This window comes from Ursus maritimus, unplaced genomic scaffold, assembly GCF_017311325.1.
Source record: "Ursus maritimus isolate PB19 unplaced genomic scaffold, ASM1731132v1 scaffold_1, whole genome shotgun sequence".
In the NCBI taxonomy this organism is placed as follows: domain Eukaryota; kingdom Metazoa; phylum Chordata; class Mammalia; order Carnivora; family Ursidae; genus Ursus; species Ursus maritimus.
The window spans coordinates 49,347,471-49,367,243 of NW_024423343.1; the positions used below are offsets into that span (position 1 = coordinate 49,347,471).

Here is a 19,773-nt window from a genome sequence, read left to right on the forward strand (position 1 = left end):
GACTGAAACAGGAAGAAATTGATTTTTAAACAGACCAATTAATTATGAAGAGATTGAAGCAGGATTAAAACCTTCCGAAAAACAAGACTCCAGGGCCTGATGGATTCCCCAGGGAATCTGCATTCAAACATTCAAAGAAGAAATAATACCTATTCTTCCTGAAGCTGTTTCAAAAATAGAAACAGAAGGAAAACTACCAAACTCATTCTATGAGGCCGGTATTACCTTGATCCCCAACCAGGATAAAGACCCATAAAAAGGAGAATTACAGACCGAATCCCTTGATAAATAGGACGCCAAAATTCTCAACAAGATCCCTCCCTAGCTAATAGAATCCAACAGTCACATTAAAAAGGATTATCCATCGACATCAAGTGGGATTCATCCCTGGGATGCAAGGGTAGTTCAACATTCGCAAATCTATCAGTGTGATACATTATATCAACAAGAAAAAGCCAAAAATCATATGATTCTCTCAATAGATGCAGAAAAAGCATTTGACAAAATACAGCATCCTTTCCGCTTAAAACACTTCAGAGCCGTAGGGATAGGAGGGTCCATTCTAACTTCATAAAAACCATCTACAAAAAGCCTAGCGAATATTATTTCTCAATGGGGAAAAAGCTGAAGCCTTTCCCCTTCAACATCAGAACACATGCAAGGATGCCCACTCTTGCCATTATTATTTAAATTGTACTAGAAGTCCTTGCAACAGCAATCAGGCAACAAAAAGGGATAAAAGGTATCCAAATTGGCAAAGGAGAAGTCAACTGTTCTCTCTAACGCAGATGACATGATACTCTATATGGAAAACCTTAAAAGACTCCACCCCCAAACTACTAGAACTTACATAGCAATTCAGCAATGTGGCGGATACAAAATCAATGCTCAGAAATCAGTTGCATTTCTATACACGTCAACAATGAGACGAAGAGAGAAATTAGGAATCCATTCCATTTACAGTACACCAAAATCATAATCGCTATCTCAGAATTAACCAGATAATGTGAAAGGATCTATATTTTTAGAAACTATGGAAAATCACTCTTGAAAGACACTGAAGAAGACACAAAAGAAGGAAAAATATTCCATGCTCATGGGATCGAGAAGTCAAACATAGTTAAAATGTCTATGCTACCCAGAGCAATCCTACATTTTCAATGCTATCCTTGATCAAATACCAATGACATTTTTCAAAGAACTGGAAAAAACAGCCTCTTAAATTTGTGTGGAACCAGAAAAGGCCCGTATTGCCAAGAAATTGCTGAAAAGGAAAACAAAGCTGGGGGCATCACAACTTTGATTTCGTGCATACTACAAAGCTGTGATCACAAAGACAGCATGGTACTGGCACAAAAAAAGAGACACATAGACCAATGGCAACAGAATAGAGAACCCGAAATGGACCCTCGGCTCTTTGGGCAACTAATCTTTTTGACAAAAGCAAGAAAAAACATCCAGTGAAAAAAGACAGTCGATCTTCAATAAATGGTGCTGGGAAAATTGGACAGCTACATGCAGAAGAATGAAACTTGACCACCTCTCTCACACCATACACAAAGATAAACTCCAAATGGAATGAAAGCACCTCGATTGAGACAGAAATCCATCAAAAACTTAGAGGGACATAAGGCAGCAACCCTCTCTTGACACAGGCCACAGCAATCTCTTTTTGATGACACATCTCCAAAGGCAAGAGAAACAAAAGATAATGAATCCTTTGGCTTCATCAAGATAAAAGCTTCTGCACAGCCAAGGAAACAGTCAAGAAAACTAAGAGGCAGCCCACGGAATGGGAGAAGATATTTGCAAATGACACTACAGATAAAAGACTGGTATCCAAGATCTACAAAGAACTTTTCTTTTTTTTTTTTTTTAAAGATTTTATTTATTTATTCGACAGAGATAGAGACAGCCAGCGAGAGAGGGAACACAAGCAGGGGAGTGGGAGAGGAAGAAGCAGGCTCATAGCTGAGGAGCCTGATGATCGATCCCATAACGCCGGATCACGCCCTGAGCCGAAGGCAGACGCTAACCGCTGTGCCACCCAGGCGCCCCTACAAAGAACTTTTCTTTTTTTTTTTTTTTTTTTAAAGTTTTTATTTATTTATTCGACAGAGATAGAGACAGCCAGCGAGAGAGGGGCACCACAAGCAGGAGGGAGAGGAAGCAGGCTCATAGCAGAGGAGTCTGATGTGGGGCTCGATCCCATAACGCCGGGATCACGCCCTGAGCCGAAGGCAGACGCTTAACCGCTGTGCCACCCAGGCGCCCCTACAAAGAACTTTTCAAACTCAGTACGCAAGAAACAAATACATCATAAAACGGGCAGAAGATATGAACAGACACTTTTCCAATGAAGACATACAAATGGCTAACAGACACATGAAAAAATGTTCAAAATCATTAGCCATCAGGGAAATTCAAATCAAAACCACACTGAGATACCACCTTACGCCAGTTAGAATGGCAAAAATGGACAAGGCAGGAAACAACAAATGTTGGAGAGGATGTGGAGAATAGGGATCCCTCCTACATTGCTGGTGGGAATGCAAGTTGGTACAGCCACTCTGGAAAACAGTGTGGAGGTCCCTTAAAAAGTTAAAAGCTGAGCTGCCCTATGATCCAGCAATTGCACTACTGGCTATTTACCCCAAAGATACAGATGTAGTGAAGAGAAGGGCTATATGCACCCCAATGTTCATAGCAGCATTGTCCACAATAGCCAAATCATGGAAGGAGCCGAGATGCCCTTCAACAGATGACTGGATTAAGAAGATGTGGTCCATATATATACAATGGAATATTACTCAGCCATCAAAAAGAATGATCACCCAACATTTCCATCAACATGGATAGGACTGGAGGAGATTCTGCTAAGTGAAATAAGTCAAGCAGAGAAAGAATGAACCATGAGAGACTATGGACGCTGGGAAACAAACTGAGGGTGTCAGAGGGCAGGGGGGGGGGGGGATGGGATAGGCTGGTGATGGGTATTAAGAAAGGCACGTATTGCACGGTGCACTGGGTGTTATATGCAAGTAATGAATCATGGAACTTTACATCAAAAACTAGGGAGGTACTGTATGATGACTAACATATATAATAAAAAAGTATTCTTATTAAAAAAATGTGGTATATATACATTGGAATTTTAGTCATAAAACAGATGAGATCCTGCCATTTGTGACAATACAGATGGACCTACAAGGTATTATGCTAAGTGAAATAAATCAAAAAACAAACACCATATGATTTCACTTATACGTGAAATCTAAAAAACAAAACAGATGAATAAAACAAAAAGTAGAATCAGACATATAAGTACAAAGTGATGGTTCCCAGTGGGGAGGAACATGAAAGGGCAAAAGGGGAAGGGAAGTGGGAGTGACCAGCTCCCAGTTATGGAATAAATGTCATGGGAATAAAAGATCCAGTAATAGAGAATACAGTCTGTGGCATTGTAACAGCATTGCATGGTGACAGATGGTAGCTACACGTGTGATGAACATAGCATACCCATAGAGTTGTTGAATCACTATGTTGTACACCTGAAACTAACGTAACACTGTGTCTCAACTATACTCAAACAAAACAAAAACTTTTTTTAACTCTGTAAGGATGCACTCTAACATTCAAGATATAAAAGTGAAGACAATTTGTTTTTGGTTAAAGTGTTTCTGTATAATTCCATATCAAAATCAGTTAATAGTAATTTTTAAATAAGAGTTTCATAAATTATGTAAGTAACTTACTGTAAGATATTAAACCAAACATACTATTTTATGTATAACTAATTCACATTAAATAGAAACATGTGCAAGACTCAACGTTCACTTTCCATTACAAGACACACAGATCTGTGGAAAAAAGTTAATCTGTACATTACCAATAAAGTGTATAATTTAGGAGTTTATCAGCTGTTCCCTGGCAATGTTTAGGAAGTCTGATCACCAGATCACTCTAAGTGGCTGAAATAATTGCCACACTGACTTAGACTACCAACTGGTAATAATTTAGGTAAAATTTTAATAAACTTAGTGAAGACTCTAACAGAAATAGGGTTATTTCATTAGCTATAAATAAGTAATGAGATGGGTATTTACATATAAAAGATAAAGCAATGGTTAGACAAAATAGGACTAATCATAAGTCTTAAATAAAACTGTGATATACAACAAATCTGAATGGCATTTAAACGGACACAAAACTATTCACAGTGAAAAAATGTCTATTTGGTACTTTGTTTTCGTACAGCACTCCTAACATATTTACACAGTTTCCACTGCTGTTGAGTAAAATTAGAAATATTCTTAATTCTGTGTTATTGAAGCTCAACGTTTTTACAAAACCCAGCAACGCAGAATAAAACAAGTGTATTTCAGAATGCAATTTTCAGCTTCTAAATTCTACACTTACAGTAATGTCCATTAATAGCCACACAACTACAGCTAATAACTTGTTAGCCTGGAAAAATGTAAAAATAGGATGAGGTCACAAAGACAGGAGGTAACAGAGATCAAAGAGTTAAGAACATAAATTACTAAGAGAAAACTAAATGTACAAGTATAGGGTATAAGGTCAATAAGAAAACACTGGAACAACTTTAATGCTAACAGGTTTATTTCCTTTAAGCAAAAAGCAGCAGCACAAGCATAAGCTTTAAGATGAACTTTAGTTGAGTCCTGTCTCTGGTACTGTGTTGGTCAGAAAAGGTTATGCTATAGTAAACAAATGATTCCAATTATGTCATGGGCTGACAATAAAGGTTTATTTCTACCATCTATTATATGTCTATATTGAGTTGGCTGCAACTTTCCTTTGTATCATTTCACCACTGACCCCTGGCTGGTGGAGCAGGCTCTATTTTCAACAATGCTATTTCTCCTGACAGCAAAATGGTAAACCACATGTTGGCTCTTAAAGCTTCTGCCCAGAAGTGACATACATTACTTCTGTTCACGTTCACTGGCCAAAGCAAGTCACGTGGTCATGCCTGAGTTCTACAGAGTGGGATGTATAATTCTCCATCACAGAAAAGCACCCAAGGAGAAATAATCAACATGGATGAATACAGTAAAATATACCACAAATACCTATTAGCTGAACTTAGGCATATAATTTTTTTTTCCTGAAATGCCATTTGTAATTTGTGGGGAAAAAAAACTAATATCAATATTGATGTTTGTTGTGAAAATTAAATATGATAAATATTAACTGCCCGGAATAGGAACTGATGCTCATAAATTACAGCAATGTTTTATTATTCTCTTCCAATTACCTACAAAACATTCTTATAATATGATCACATATTATTTGACAGAACTTAGTTATAATAACTCACAAAGACGCAGCACAGCACTTGCTGGCAGACACTATGGTTGTGAAACCAACAACTCCATCAAACTGCACATTTAAAAAAATCTGCCAAAATTTTTGTCCCTCAGAATGAAGCCTTTTAAGAGGAGGTTTATTTATTCATTGATTCATTTTAGTTATTGAGAAATAATTCATGTGAATATTCAATGTGAATATTATGGGAAAAAATTACAAAATTCAGGATTTTGGTTAAAGGAAGTTTGTGTCATTATTCCCAATGGTAGAATGTCATCTTTCTTGGCCCAAGGAAAAGAGTTTCAAAAAAAGTCTGAATCAATGGGAAGCAATCCAGTAGAGCCCATATTCCTGAGATGCCCCAAAACCTGACTAAGGATCCAGTTATTTTATTTATTTATTTATTTATTTATTTATTTATTTATTTATTTATTCAACAGAGACAGAGACAGCCAGCGAGAGAGGGAACACAAGCAGGGGGAGTGGGAGAGGAAGAAGCAGGCTCATAGCAGAAGAGCCTGATGTGGGGCTCGATCCCGGATCGCCGGGATCACGCCCTGAGCTGAAGGCAGACGCTTAACCGCTGTGCCACCCAGGCACCCCAAGGATCCAGTTATTGCACACACTCCCGCAAACATGGCCCAGAATGTTCAGAAGTTCACGCTATGTGGGCTGTGCTTTGCATCATTTCAACACTGAATGGGAAGTTTTGTTAGATGCCCTTACATCTTGTATTAACTAGATAAGTACGTCTGGTTCATAATTACAAGACCCTGAAATTAACATTAACTACTCTCCAAAGAAGAGTTTTCTGACAAAGTCTAATTAAACAAAATCCTAGACTTCACTTTGGTAGGAGATGATGGGGATTAAAAAAAAAAAGAAAAGAAACAAAAGAGGCACAAGTGCTGTGAGCACCTTTGTGATTTCTTGAGCTTGTCTTCAAAAGGATGCCTGTATTATGTAGGTACTATTCAGAATGACTAGTAAAAGCAAGACATGTGCTCTGCCTTGCAGATACTGTCTAGAATTTGCTTATAATGACTGATATATTTTTCTGTGACATATAAAAAGACAGTATGCACCATGTTTAATGGAAAGGATGAGAACATTAAGTGGAGTTTATTAATCACATTTTCTCTTCTGTACCATAAACATTCTAGAGTTCATTCCTGATAAAAATGAACTATGTAATTTGGACTAACTCTCTCACTACAACTGCAAAATCGGACAAAATATAAAACTTCTGTTGAAAGCATCAATTACCAACACAGTGAAGAATTAGGGGGCTAAAGCATGGGAAGTGGTGGAAATCCCAGAGCCAGCATTTTCGAGAAAAGGTAGTTGATTGGCAAGAAACTGAGCAGAGCTTTCAATATATTCATGAGGCTAGAGGGACAAAAATGGAGTACAGGGCACATCTAAGAAAAAGGATCCTCTAAATAAAGACGAACTCCAAAGTGACCAGTCCTCTCAAAGTCCAAAGCTCAGCTGTTGAATCATTTCAGTCTGTTTGGATAAAACTGATCTGAGGTTGTTAGTGACCCCAGCTAAAGAAAGCATAACTCCTCTCTGGAGAAAGAAAACATACATAACTTTAAAATATCTTTGTAATTATATGTATAATTACTTATACAAGAAACAGGACTAAGTAACCCAAACCAATAGAAATAACTGGTAATAGAGACCCACAACCAAGTAGGCTAATGTGATATTTACACAAGTACAAACTGATACTATTAAATTAAAATTAAAATTAAATTAAAACATCAGGATCAGTTTGTTTCAGCCCAGTAATAGAAGAGTATCGTCAGAGATCAGATGCCAGTGGCAACTATGCACTGAACTTATCAGTATTAGTTTATTACTTATGAAAAATTATCTCTAAGGTTTTGTGGCCGTATTTTTAACTACTCTTCGGAGTTGTACATGAACTATTAGTAGTTCTTAACTGTTCCATAGTGACACATCTGAAAAAGTTTGAACCCATATATGCAATATAGCCATCAGGAAAGTCTCTCATCCTGGTCAACTCATTAATTGGTCAGCTAGCACGTTTTGTTCAGTTCCTCCAATTCCATCTCTGATTCCAGTTTTCTGCCCTACTGGCCCATAAAACACTCACTGGCAGACTAGCAGATGAGAGATAATAATAGCCATACAGGAAAGCTACAGGTTCATATAACCACATGCAGTAAAGTTATGATTCTGCCAGCTTGTGATATGATAAGCAGTTCTGTCTACCAACAATCCAAAAATAATCAAATTTTCTTCAATTTTCTTTGTACAGAAGACATGTCTTTTTTTTCAGTTTACTCAGAACTTGTCCAAGTGTTCATGTATAAGACTACTGACAAAGTGATGCACAGAATATCTACTTCGTAGGCCTAAGCTTACCAAGAGGATGTAGAACATACGAATAAATGCAATTCTTGGTCAGAAGAAACTGTTCAAAATCAAGTGACTGTAACACATCTTTGATAATGATAATATGTGAGAAGCACTATATGCATTATTTTTTGCAGCTAGTATACTATTTTTGTTTTCTAAATTAAGTGAGATTGTAATAGAACAAAATAGAGATTTGAGGTAAAATATATTGATTTGAAATTCAAAAGAAAAATAAACCTATTTTATTATAACTGTACAACTTTTGGAAGTATAAGAATCTAATCCAATAGTCAAAATTTTCTAAAATGCAATGGAATATTACAATAGGACTGTTATTTTTATATCCATTTGCACATAAATCAAAGTCAAAATAAATCTGCTTCCAAAATAACCAGTTACCCAAAATTCTGAAATCCAAAAGCTCCAAAGCTGGGCGTTTATGTGCCAGTTTGCAGCAAGATCTCCTGGCATCCAAACCTGTCCTGAACTTACCTGGGGCTACGTATTATTTTTACTTTTTTTTTTTTGGTATACATACTTAGATATTTCTCTGCAGAAATATTAATGTTTTAGAAAAAAGTATACTGTCCCACATTTTGCGAAGAACATTGTTTAATCCGTAGTGTATACTGTGAAAATTATTATAAAAAGAAACTTCACTACAGTTGGAGGCTGGAATGAGGAGCCACACCTCTCAGCATCAATTACAGTAAGAATAGTCAATTACAAACCCCAACAGAATCATCATCAACAGAAAAGAATGATCAATTACAGGCTGTGGATCAGCCAATTAGAAACTGTCATCACCCTGAACTCTTGCTTTCCTCCAACAAATTTTCATTCAGAATGACCCTTCCCAATTTCCCCTTTCTTCCCCATAAAATAACATTCCTCTCGGCTGTTTGTTGGACTTGCCTATGTTTTTGCTTTAGCTTGCATGTCCCAAACTGTAAGTCCCTGCTATTCCTGAATAAACCCATTCTTTTCCTGGTAAAATATTTTATTCTTAGGTTGACATTATTTGGTGATCAGACATGGGCTCCAGACAGAATCCCTAACAACTATGAGACAGGTAAGCAAACAGGGCTGGTACCCACAAAGCCAACTAAGCTTACTGCTTCCTTACAACCCTGTAAGTTGAGGTTAAGTTTTTTTTCCTGGATTTTGAGTTTGGTTCTCTGTGTTTTGAGCTCTCCAGGCTTTGTTCAGGATCAGTTTTAAGGCTTTCTCCTTCTTCTTGAGAGTACTCGTTTGGCCTTTGGTCCAACTGCTCTTTGGAACCAGCCTGTTTCTGTTGGAACTGTGGTGGTCTTTGATTCAACTCCTTTTTTGGGACCAGACCGTTTCTATAGGGACTGTTCCTGTTTGGACTATGCTGGCTTTTAGTCTGATTCCCTCTGGAACCAGGCTGTTCCTATTGGAATTGTGCTGTTTAGGAATTTTCTTCTTGCTTTAAGAAAAAACCTCTAAGAAATGGTGTACCAGTCATCAAAATGCTTTGAGGGTGCCTCCACTTCTACGACCTCAGCCAGTTTTAGTTTAAAAACTATGGTCCTTCCTCATGCATATTTCTAACTAAATGGACCCACTTAACTAAATGTAATTTTAGAACTTCAGTGATCATTATGGTGAACTTTTGATCTCCCCAAACTTACTTTCCTCAAAACTGAATTGGATAGCCATGACTCTACAGCTGTCAAAACTGAATGGGATGCCTGTATTGCTTGGTATTTTGAAGCATCCAACCTTTACCAGGAACCTAAAATTGTCTCTGCAAAATATAATTTTTACACTAAATGAGGCAAGCAATTTAAAAAAGACAAAAAGGCTTCCAAGGGCTCCTTTCTCTCTCCCATATCTTGTCTCAGGATGTGTGCGGCCCCTCACGCTCAGGCCCCACCTCCACGGCCACCATCCTCCTTCCCTTCTGCACCACCTCCACCTCCTCTATGACCTCGGTTTCCTCTTTTTAATTCTATCACTGAACTTCTCTGTTCCTTAGAACCTCTCCCTGCTCTCACCTCTCCTGACCCTATTAAAACCTGCCCCCCTTGGAGACTTCTGAGGATCCAAATAAACCCCAAATTTCTAAGGTTCCCTGGACTAAGGCTGAATTACAAGCCACAGAGTTTCCTAAAGTGAGTGAGGACCCCCATAGGTCTGCTAAAGATTTTAGCAGTTATTCAAACGTACCAACCTCAGATATATATAAGCTAGTCTACATGCTTGTTCATGAAGGCCAGGCCAAACACTGGATGAAAACAGCCCAGTGGGAACATCCTGAAAGGGATTCTGAGAAACAGACCCCTAACTTTTGGCAAGATGTTAGAACACTTGGCTGGAAACCTCCACTGAGCAATTATAGTAGCCTTTCCCAAGCCTGTCGACTGGAACAAAATTCAGGCTTGCATACAAAAAGCCTGATGATCCTGTTCATGATAATTACAATCTACTTAAAATTATCTTTAAAGAAAATTCTAATCTTTCTGTGCATGATGAATCCACACAGGTAGCATTTAACTTTATGTTTATTAACAGGCTGAAGTGGGGTCTTTCTCTTTCAGTTAGAAGAACCAAGATAAAATGGGAAACTATGTCCATTCCAGATTAAATGTGGCAAACCAGCTTGCTCACGTGAGTCACCTGAAAGACAAACCACTAAAATTCTCAATTTTCAACTCCAGCAAATGAAAGCCCCTAAGCAAAACCAAAACCTCCTAGTTTCTGCTATTGTTGCAAAGAGCCAGGACATGGAAAAAAAGACTGTTACCCTCATAAGTGCTTCAGATGTCTTCAGCCCTCCAGCCACCTTTCCAATGCCCTCCTCATTCCTAGTGATGGGGCTCCAAGGAACTAGCAGGAGTCTTCCCAATCGTCCCACTTAGATAGCTTGGAGAAACCACTTTCCAGATTGGGAATGAATTTTTTCCTGTCCTTGACACCAGAGCTACAGTCTTGGTGCTCAACCTCACTGCTATGAAGTAAACCTGCCGCAGAGTACTAAAACCGTTCAAACAGGGGGGTTCTCTAATCAACCTCAAAGGTTCCTATCGATGAATCTATTCCCTTTTATCTAGGCCCTTTAAGAAATATGCATCTATTTCTCCTTAGTCCTGCCACCCCATTCATTTACCAGGTTGAGATTTCTTAGAAAAATATTATGCCAGAATTCCTTTCTCCCAAAAGAGGGAAATAATTTTACAATTTGACAGTGAAAATTAAAATTAAAACCAGGTGAATTAATTGACCCTTTGACATCTTTTATTTGCTCTGACAGTACCATAGCTGAGTCTGGGGATGATGATAATTTGTCCTTATTGGATCAGCTACTATCTTCTTTATGGGCAAGATCTTCAACTGATATTGGCAGAATCCACTGTGCATCTCCCATCAAGATTCAAATATATCCCTCAGGGGGCGCCTGGGTGGCACAGCGGTTAAGCATCTGCCTTCGGCTCAGGGCGTGATCCTGGCATTATGGGATCGAGCCCCACATCAGGCTCCTCTGCTATGAGCCTGCTTCTTCCTCTCCCACTCCCCCTGCTTGTGTTCCCTCTCTCGCTGGCTGTCTCTATCTCTGTCAAATAAATAAATAAAATCTTTAAAAAATATATATATATGTCCCTCAGAAGCTCTCCCCAGAATTAATGAATACCCTATAAACAAAGAAGCCCTTCAGGGCTCATTATTCCCTGCACTAGTGTCTATAACACACTTATTTTACCTGTGAGAAAACCTAAATAACTGAAGATGGGAGGTTTGCTCAAGACCTGCAAGCGATAAATAACATTGTTATCACTTGCCACCCTGTTGTTCCTAACCCCATATGCTATTGATCTCCATTCCCACAAGAGCAAATTTTTCACTATGACTCATCTATGCAGTACACTTTTAGTACTCCAGGTGATAAGGCCAGCCAATTTATTTTTGCTTTCACTCTGGAAGAACAGAAATACACCTGAACAGTAATGTTCTAGGGTATCATTGAGAGTCCTTCTTACTTTTTCCAAACCTTAAAAGCTGATTTGGATGATACAAAGTTTTCTGCAGGCTCTATTTTGTTACAAATAGTACATTATTTGCTTCTCTGCTGCCCTCCTCAAAACTCTTAATAGGAAGACAACATCTGCCCCTTAAAACTTTTGGACTTAAAGGGACATAAAGTCTACAAAGAAAAACTGCAGTTTGCTCAAATTTAGGTTCTATAACCAATCTCAGAACAAGGGCTCCATTTGGATTGAACGTCCACCCCCGCCCCCCCAATCTAAAACTAATCTCTAATTACAAGGTTTTCTTGGACTGAGCAGACACTGCTGAAAGTGGATTCCAAACTTCTTTCTTCTAACTCAACCTCTATATGCTTCACTAAAAAAAGGACAAACCTGACCCTATTATTTGGAAAGATTGGATAGATACAGCTTTTGGAACTTTAAAAAAAAAAAAACAAAAAAACAACAACTAATAAAGCCCCCTGCTTTTGGACATCCAACTTCCCTTTTTCTTCCTTGTATGTGAGAGAGAAGGGAAGGCTTTGTCTACATTCCCCAAACCTCTGCAACAGGGGGAAACCTCATCTTTTGATTATGGCCTTTTGGAAACAGCCTCATCATGATCCTGTGATCAAATTAATTTTTTGTTTTCTTCTGAAGGATCAGAAGGTTCAGAATTCACAAGTCTTTCTTTCATCTGATGTATTATCTGACTCTGGAACTCTTATCCAAATTCATGGTCCCTGAATTTGCAACCTTACAAGCTGTATTGTTAGATAACATTTGTTTCCGAACAGTTCTTTTGAGATAACAATACTGTTTATAAAAACATCTTTGAGGTTTTGCTATTTTTTTTGCAACAAATTCATTAGCTATTGCTTCATATTTATACTTGCACTGTATCTCCCAAATGCACTTGGTGAATTCAGTGTGCTCTTGCAGTATTGCTTTCATGGCCACTCTAACCAGGGACTTCCAGGAGACATCCATAACTCTGGGTTTGTTTCTGTTGGGAGAACATTTCTCCCCTAAGTTGGAGTAAGTGCCAGTAAATATTTTCAGTTAGTTAGTTTCTGATCTAGGGTCTTGGTTTAGAACTATCATAAAATTTGGAGTTATGTTACTTCTTCTGTTTTGCATAATATATTTTAAGTTTTGTGCTTTGTTGCCTGTCAAACTTCTGTAAAAATTATGTACCCAGTAAAGAGATGATCTCCAATGCTTACAATCTTGATAAATATGAACTATACATGAGAAGTGCCTAAGAGCTCTCCTGCCTAACCTTCCTTGTTATTCAAATATGGCCATAAGTGGTTTCTAACTGCTATGTACTTTCCTCGAAGTAGGATGTGAGGACCAGAAAATGTCCTTCCTGGCACTGAGAACAAAAGCATTAAATATGGAAAACCTGACTCTTGATCAGAGATGCTTTCAGAAAAAGATCTCTTTTTTTCCCCCCAAAGATTTTATTTATTTATTTGACAGAGAGAGAGACAGCCAGCGAGAGAGGGAACACAGGCAGGGGGAGTGGGAGAGGAAGAAGCAGGCTCCCAGCAGAGGAGCCAGATGTGGGGTTCAAGCCCAGGTCTCTGGGATCACGCCCTGAGTCGAAGGCAGACACTTAATGACTGAGCCACCCAGGCGCCCCTCAGAAAAATATCTTGACCAAAAGGGGGAAATGTGAAAATTTAATAAAGGAAAACCTCATTAAAGTAGACTTGGGAAGCTGGAAGGGGAGCCATCTCACTCAAAGTCAATTACAGAAAGAACTATCAACTGAAGACCCTAACAGAAGAATCATCAACAGGAAAAAATGATCAATTACAGGCCCCAACAGGAAAAGATGTACATTGAATTTCTACAAGAAATTGACGATCCCTGCAAATCAGCTAATGAGAAACTGTTATCACTTTGATTTCTTACTTTTCTCTAACCGGACTTTCATTCAAGACAACCCTTCCCAACTTCCTTCTTCATAAAATAAATTCCTTTTATTTGGGGGACTTACCTATGGTTTTACCATAGCTTGCATGTCCTGAATTACAATTTTCTGCTATTCCTGAATAAACCCATTTGCTGGTAAAATAACTATTTTATTTTAAAAGTTAAAAATACTACGTTACCATGTTAAAATCCAAAAAAATTTCTAAATTCCAATACATCTGTCCTTAAGAGTTTCAGGTAAAAGAATGGTCTTGGACTAGCTTTAGAAAATCATACAATCATGAACTTACCAAATTCTCTTCTATCCAATGTTATGATTTCAGGATCATCATCATAAATACCTAATTTAAAAATAAAAATTATAAATTAATGGTTCATCATAAAAATAAATTAACACATTAAAATAGGTTACTATCTCTTGTTTTATCATCAAAAATCAGATTACTATATCTCAAAGTTGAAGAATGTGCAACAAACAAAAACAGAGAGTAAGTAATACCACTGATGATGCATCTAAAGAGTGATAAAGAACAAAAAAATCTGTTTCCTGATAGGGACTGTCATAGTTGTGTATAGGAGTTCCTAATATTCCCATAATTTAATCTCCACAGAAAACTTCTATTATTATTTTTTGTTTACTTTGCAATAATTATAAACTCACAGGAAGTTATAAAAATAGCAGACTTCTATGTACCCTTCACTCAGCTTTCCCTAATGGTGACTTATGTAGTTTTAATAAAATATCAAAACTAGGAAACTGACGCTGATATGTTACTGTTAACTAGGCTACAGACCTCACTTCCTTCTCAGATTATACAGTTTTTTAAATAAATGGTATCACTAAAATATTTTAACAGTCTTTGAATATTTACAGAAGTAGAGACCAACTTATTTAGTAAACATCAATTTTATTTATCATTATTAAAACCAATGTGAGAAAATTTCTTGTTATTATATAAAATACTAAAATAATACTAGTGATGGCTATAGACCAGGTATTAGTAAACCTTTTCTGCAGAGGCCAGTTAAATAGGACTTGTGGGACACATGGTTTCTTTTCTTTTCTGTTTTGTTTTTTTTTTTAAAGATTTTATTTATTTAACAGAGAGAGACACAGCGAGAGAGGGAACACAAGGAGGGGGAGTGGGAGAGGGAGAAGCAGGCCTCCCACCAAGCAGGGAGCCTGATGTGGGGCTAGATCCCAGGACCCTGGGACCATGACCCGAGCCTAAGGCAGACGGTTAATGACTGAGCCACCCAGGCGCCCCGGACACATGGTTTCTGTCATAACTATTCAACTCTGGCCCCTAAGTGAAAGAAGCCAAAGACAATATGTAAATAAATGAGTCTTAAATTTACTCTCGTAATTATCATAGTCTCATAATTCTATGATTAATAAAGCTCTATTTACAAAAAGAGGTGGCAGGCCAGATGTAGCCTGTGAAACACAGACTGCTGACACCTGATAGATGTTATTGCGTTGCACTGAATATACCTGAAAATATTATTTTGAAGGAAAAAAAAAAGTCAGTCTTAAGAAACAAATACTCCAATATGAAAATAAAGTATTTTATGTGGTCTACTACAAAAGCATACCTCACTTCTTAGACTGCATTTCAGGGTAATTAATAACAAGGAGAAATACTGAGTAAGTGAATGCTCCCTCTTGCCTTGACACCTGTGTTATACAGCCCTCCCCTCTATTTCTTTAACTTGCCTCCTCCCTCTGCTCTTCCCTCAGTTCTTATTTCTATGAACACATCAAACCATTATTAAAAAGGATTCCACATAAGAAGGAAGGCATTTAGGCTGAATTGGCTACTATTAAACTTAAAGGAAACTAGCTTTTCTTGGAAAATATGATGCTTTAAAAATACCAAAAGGCTTCAATATTTAACATCCAATGCAATTATTTTTTAATTAAATAACAGTTCTTATTTTAAAAGTATCTAAGAAGATTATGACCAAAACACCTTAACATCTGTACAGATAATATCTATATACTGACTTTCCTTTTGAATTTTGCTCCAATGTTACATTAAAAAAAAAGTCAAGGTGACATATATTAACTACATAAGCTTAGTAGTGAAAATTAATTTTCTAAATTTACTCAAATAAAAAACATTTCATACAGAGTATCATATCACCTTACCAAAATCATAACGATAATAATTCCAGCTTTCATACTGGCCTCCTTCTTGATTATCTGCAAGTCCCTTTTCTCCGTATTTGTCATACTTTTTCCGCAGATCTTCATCTTTGAGTACTTCATATGCTCTATTTATTTTTAAAAAATCACTATGTGCGTTTGGGTTATTCTATTAAAAATATTAGATATAACAGTTGTTTTAGGTACACGATCAAGTCACTTCAAAACCTATAATGAAATCTTGAGATTTCTGGGAGAATAGATACCAAAATGAAGAGGAGGAGTACAGTATGAAATGGGTTATCACGGGTTAAAATAAGAAAGTATTTCTAAAGAACTACAATCTTCCAAAAAAAAAGAATAAGGAAAGTAACAGAGAAATGAGAATTGATGCCTCCGAAGGCTGACAGATATGGTCTTACAGTATTTTATTCCTTCTAAGAAATGCAACTGAGAAAAACTAACAAAACCTTAGAGACATTTAATTTTGTAAATATTATGCTACCCCTAAAACAATTACAAAGGAATTTGTAGGTTATTTTTCTATTTGAGGCAAAACCAATATATTAACTAAAAACAACAACAAACCCCAAAACAAAAAACAAAAGGTATGTGCCCCAATCCATCAGATAATTAAATGAGACTAATATCAGGGTAAAACTCAAAACTGGATTAGAAATGTTCCTCATTTGTGACTGTTTCACAGAACTGGTTTTAAAAAAATGCTTTCATCTAAATAATAATTAGTTATAAAAGGACTACCATCTTTCCTATGGAAACTTAAAAAATCATATTCTGAAATCTCAAAGAAAATTATGAAAAAAAAATTCTAAATAGAGCAAAGATCCCAGGAAAGATAATCAACTAACAAGAGTTCTACTGCTGAGCTTTATGCAATCAAAATAACATAACTCTATTTAAAAAATTCTACATAGAAAATAGCAAACCTTTCTTCTTGAAGAGTCAAATCTCATTAAAAAGTTAAATTATAAAAAATACTCTAAGTATTAAAATATTTAAGTTTTGAAAAATGACATTATTGAGTACATATCAAATATTTGTGACTGGAATTAACTGGATTTGGCTGCTCTTAAGTTTTAATTTATAATAATTTCTGACTCTGGTCTGGGATTTGTATGTGGGAGAAAACAGTGAAAGTTGAAGTATGTTATTATTAGCTATTACTGCCATTTTTAGCAAGAACCTTCCAAGTTCTAAGGAAATAATTTTTCTGTTACAGTTATAAAATAGTTGATCTTAATTTTTTTTTTTTAAGATTTTATTTATTTGTTAGAGAGAGAGCACACAAGCAGAGGGGAGCAGCAGGCAGAGGGAGAAGCAGACTCCCCGCTGAGCAGGGAGCCCGATGAAGGACTCGATCCCAGAACCCTGGGATCATGACCTCAGCTGAAGGCAGATGCTCAACCGACTGAGTCCACCCAGGCGCCCCTGATCCTAACTTACTTTATTAAAAAAACTACTTAAACTACTCACTCCACAACATTATTGTCAGCTTTGGAATTAATACCTGTAAAGGAACTGCTGTAAATCAGTTTTCAAATTAAGAGGGAACTGAATTTTTGGTATCAACATTCCTTCGCACTGTTCTCAACTATAATATTTTGCTGCTTCCTAATATAGAAACTGAATTGTGATTTTTGACATGTGATTTTTCTTAAAGCTTATTTAGAATTTAAATATGTATCAAAACTTTACTAAAATACATTAATTAGAGATATTTAAAAAGAAAATTCTACCTACCGGGTTTTTATCAGGATGCAGCTTCAGTGCCAATTTCTTGAAAGCTTGTCTTATTTCTCTACTGCTTGCGGTTTTGGATACTCCAAGTAAACTGTAAAAATCCTGATCTGTGCCCACTAAAATGGCCATATACATTATTAGAAAACAGAGAATGACCCTTTTCAAGTCTCTGACATAGTCATTCTTATTTAACCAGACTCCCATTCTTTTTCTTCTACAAGTTCTGATTTAAGTGAACACTAAGATACACCGCTGCTTCCAGTTGATACGATACGGAAGTCTGAGAACTTCTGCTCACATTACTCCAAGACTGAGTCAAGCATCATGAAACTGTCTCCCAAAATGTCAATCTGAAGAGAGGAAACCAGGTAGTTAAAAATACATTTAAAAAAAAATAGCACTAACACTATTAAATAACACAGCCAATAATACAATCTCCGTTCAATGGCAAATCACAGTGAGTGCCCAGGCTCTATTCTTTGGGAGCCCCTTCACTGCTTCCATATCCAATTTGTGAAACCACTCAAGACAAGAGATAAAAGGTAAAAAGGTAAGTCATGTAGTTGTAGCTAGTCAGAACAGTTTAAAAACAAACTAATTCAACGATTTGCTCTGATCAGAACCAGAACACAAGCTTGGGAAAAAGCTGTTTCCTTCCCTATCTAGCTTCAGCACTGCTCTTTTGTAATACCATTTCCTTTTTGACTACCTTTTTTTTTTGGCCACTTAAGGCTACACCGTTTTCATTTTAATCAGATTTCACTTATAGGAAATCTCCTTTGGAGGGACTAGAAGGAAGTACAGGGTCCTTTCAAAGGATATTTTTCACATAACTCTTCCAAGAATGGCATGAATTTATATTGTTATAAGAGACAACGTACTTGATATGGCCGGTTTTTTCTAAGTTTTCTCAAAAGGTGCTTACACTATATAGAGACTACTTTATATAAATAGCAGAATAATAACTACAAGTTAACAGTGTAATTTTATTGCAAAGTTTACGTTTGAGATAAATAGAAAAAAAAACAGAAAAGGAGAAGGAATCAGTTATTTTGACATGCTCACCTGTATAGGGTAAATAATCTCCACTTCATCAGATCACAAAAGATCTCAAACTGCTTTGAAAAATCTAACCTTCTTAGCATTCTCAGTTTCTCTTCATTTAATTCTAAATGTCTGTTTCTAAAATTTTCTCCTTACCTGCGAATGGTCTTTGGCTCATTTCTAACTCTTCCTTTTCATGCAACCAAAGCATACCTTTGTAAAGTATAGTGATGAAGAGTAACAGATATCCAGACTAGAAAACAAGACTAGAGAGAAATAGAGAACATATTCTTAAACACCACTTTGGCACAAGTGGTGTTCCCCGCCTAGCGGTCGTTCTCAGCGTGGGTGTGGCTGACTTGATCTGTGCCGAGCTTTGGGGACAGGTGGAAGCTGCAGGTAAATGCAATAGGAAGGCTTTCTGGCTGCCATCACTCCAGAACGGGATGCGGGAGAGGGGAAAGATGGGAGACCTTACGTGAAAGAGACTATTAAGTGTTGCTGGTGTGTGAAGTCTCCAGCCGGACATGGGAGAAAGGAGCCTGAGTAACTGAGGCTTAAGTGAGAAATTGGAGTTAGAAACAGGGAACCGAGGTCGGAAGAAGGGTGACGATGTAGGTAATTGGAAAAAGATGGGGAGAGAGAACACAATGAACCGGCCACAGGGGCGGAGGGGAGGGGAAAGGAGACTGAAGTGCACAGGCATTTCTCTCTCCCTTCCTGGAGAGCCCAGGCCGCCGCCGGCTCCATAGAGCCCCGGGCCCCGGCCCATGCCCACCTCGGTGTAGCGGGGTCGCCTCCTGCAGCTACTCCCCCATCCTCAATTCCCGGCGGCGGACCCCACCCGACCGAGCGCAAGCTGTGCCCACGAGAACGTAGCACGCCCTCTCTGACCGCCGGGCCGCCGCGCTCGGGATGGGGGAGGACGAGCCGCACCAGCAGCAACGAGCGCCGCAGCTCCTGCCGGCTCCTCGCGCCCCGGTCCCCACGGCGAACTGGGCGGGGCCTGGCGCGGGGCACTGTGGGAAAGGCGTGGGGGACGCGGCCAGGGAGGACCTGCGGCAGGCTCTGCGGGCGCGGCGGCAGCAGGGTGGGGAGGGCGGTGTAGAAGTTTAGGTTGACGTGGCCGTCCGCGCGGAATCCGGCTCCGGCTCCGGCTCC

The 19,773-nt window shown here is 38.0% G+C and overlaps 1 protein-coding gene across 2 annotated transcripts in view; it reads right to left on the reverse strand.

The window, feature by feature from the left end:
- Positions 1-19,529, reverse strand: part of DNAJC10 (DnaJ heat shock protein family (Hsp40) member C10) — a 63,291-nt gene extending 43,762 nt beyond the window's left edge. For both annotated transcript variants that reach the window (XM_008687229.2, XM_008687227.2), the window contains exons 1-4: positions 19,391-19,529; positions 17,569-17,918; positions 15,811-15,976; positions 13,949-13,999 (exon numbers count right to left, since the gene is read on the reverse strand). In XM_008687229.2, coding sequence (XP_008685451.1) covers positions 13,949-13,999; positions 15,811-15,976; positions 17,569-17,772 — 421 coding nt within the window. In that variant the 5' untranslated portion in view covers positions 17,773-17,918; positions 19,391-19,529. The remainder of the gene's footprint in view (positions 1-13,948; positions 14,000-15,810; positions 15,977-17,568; positions 17,919-19,390) is intronic.
- Between the last annotated feature and the right edge of the window lie 244 nt (positions 19,530-19,773).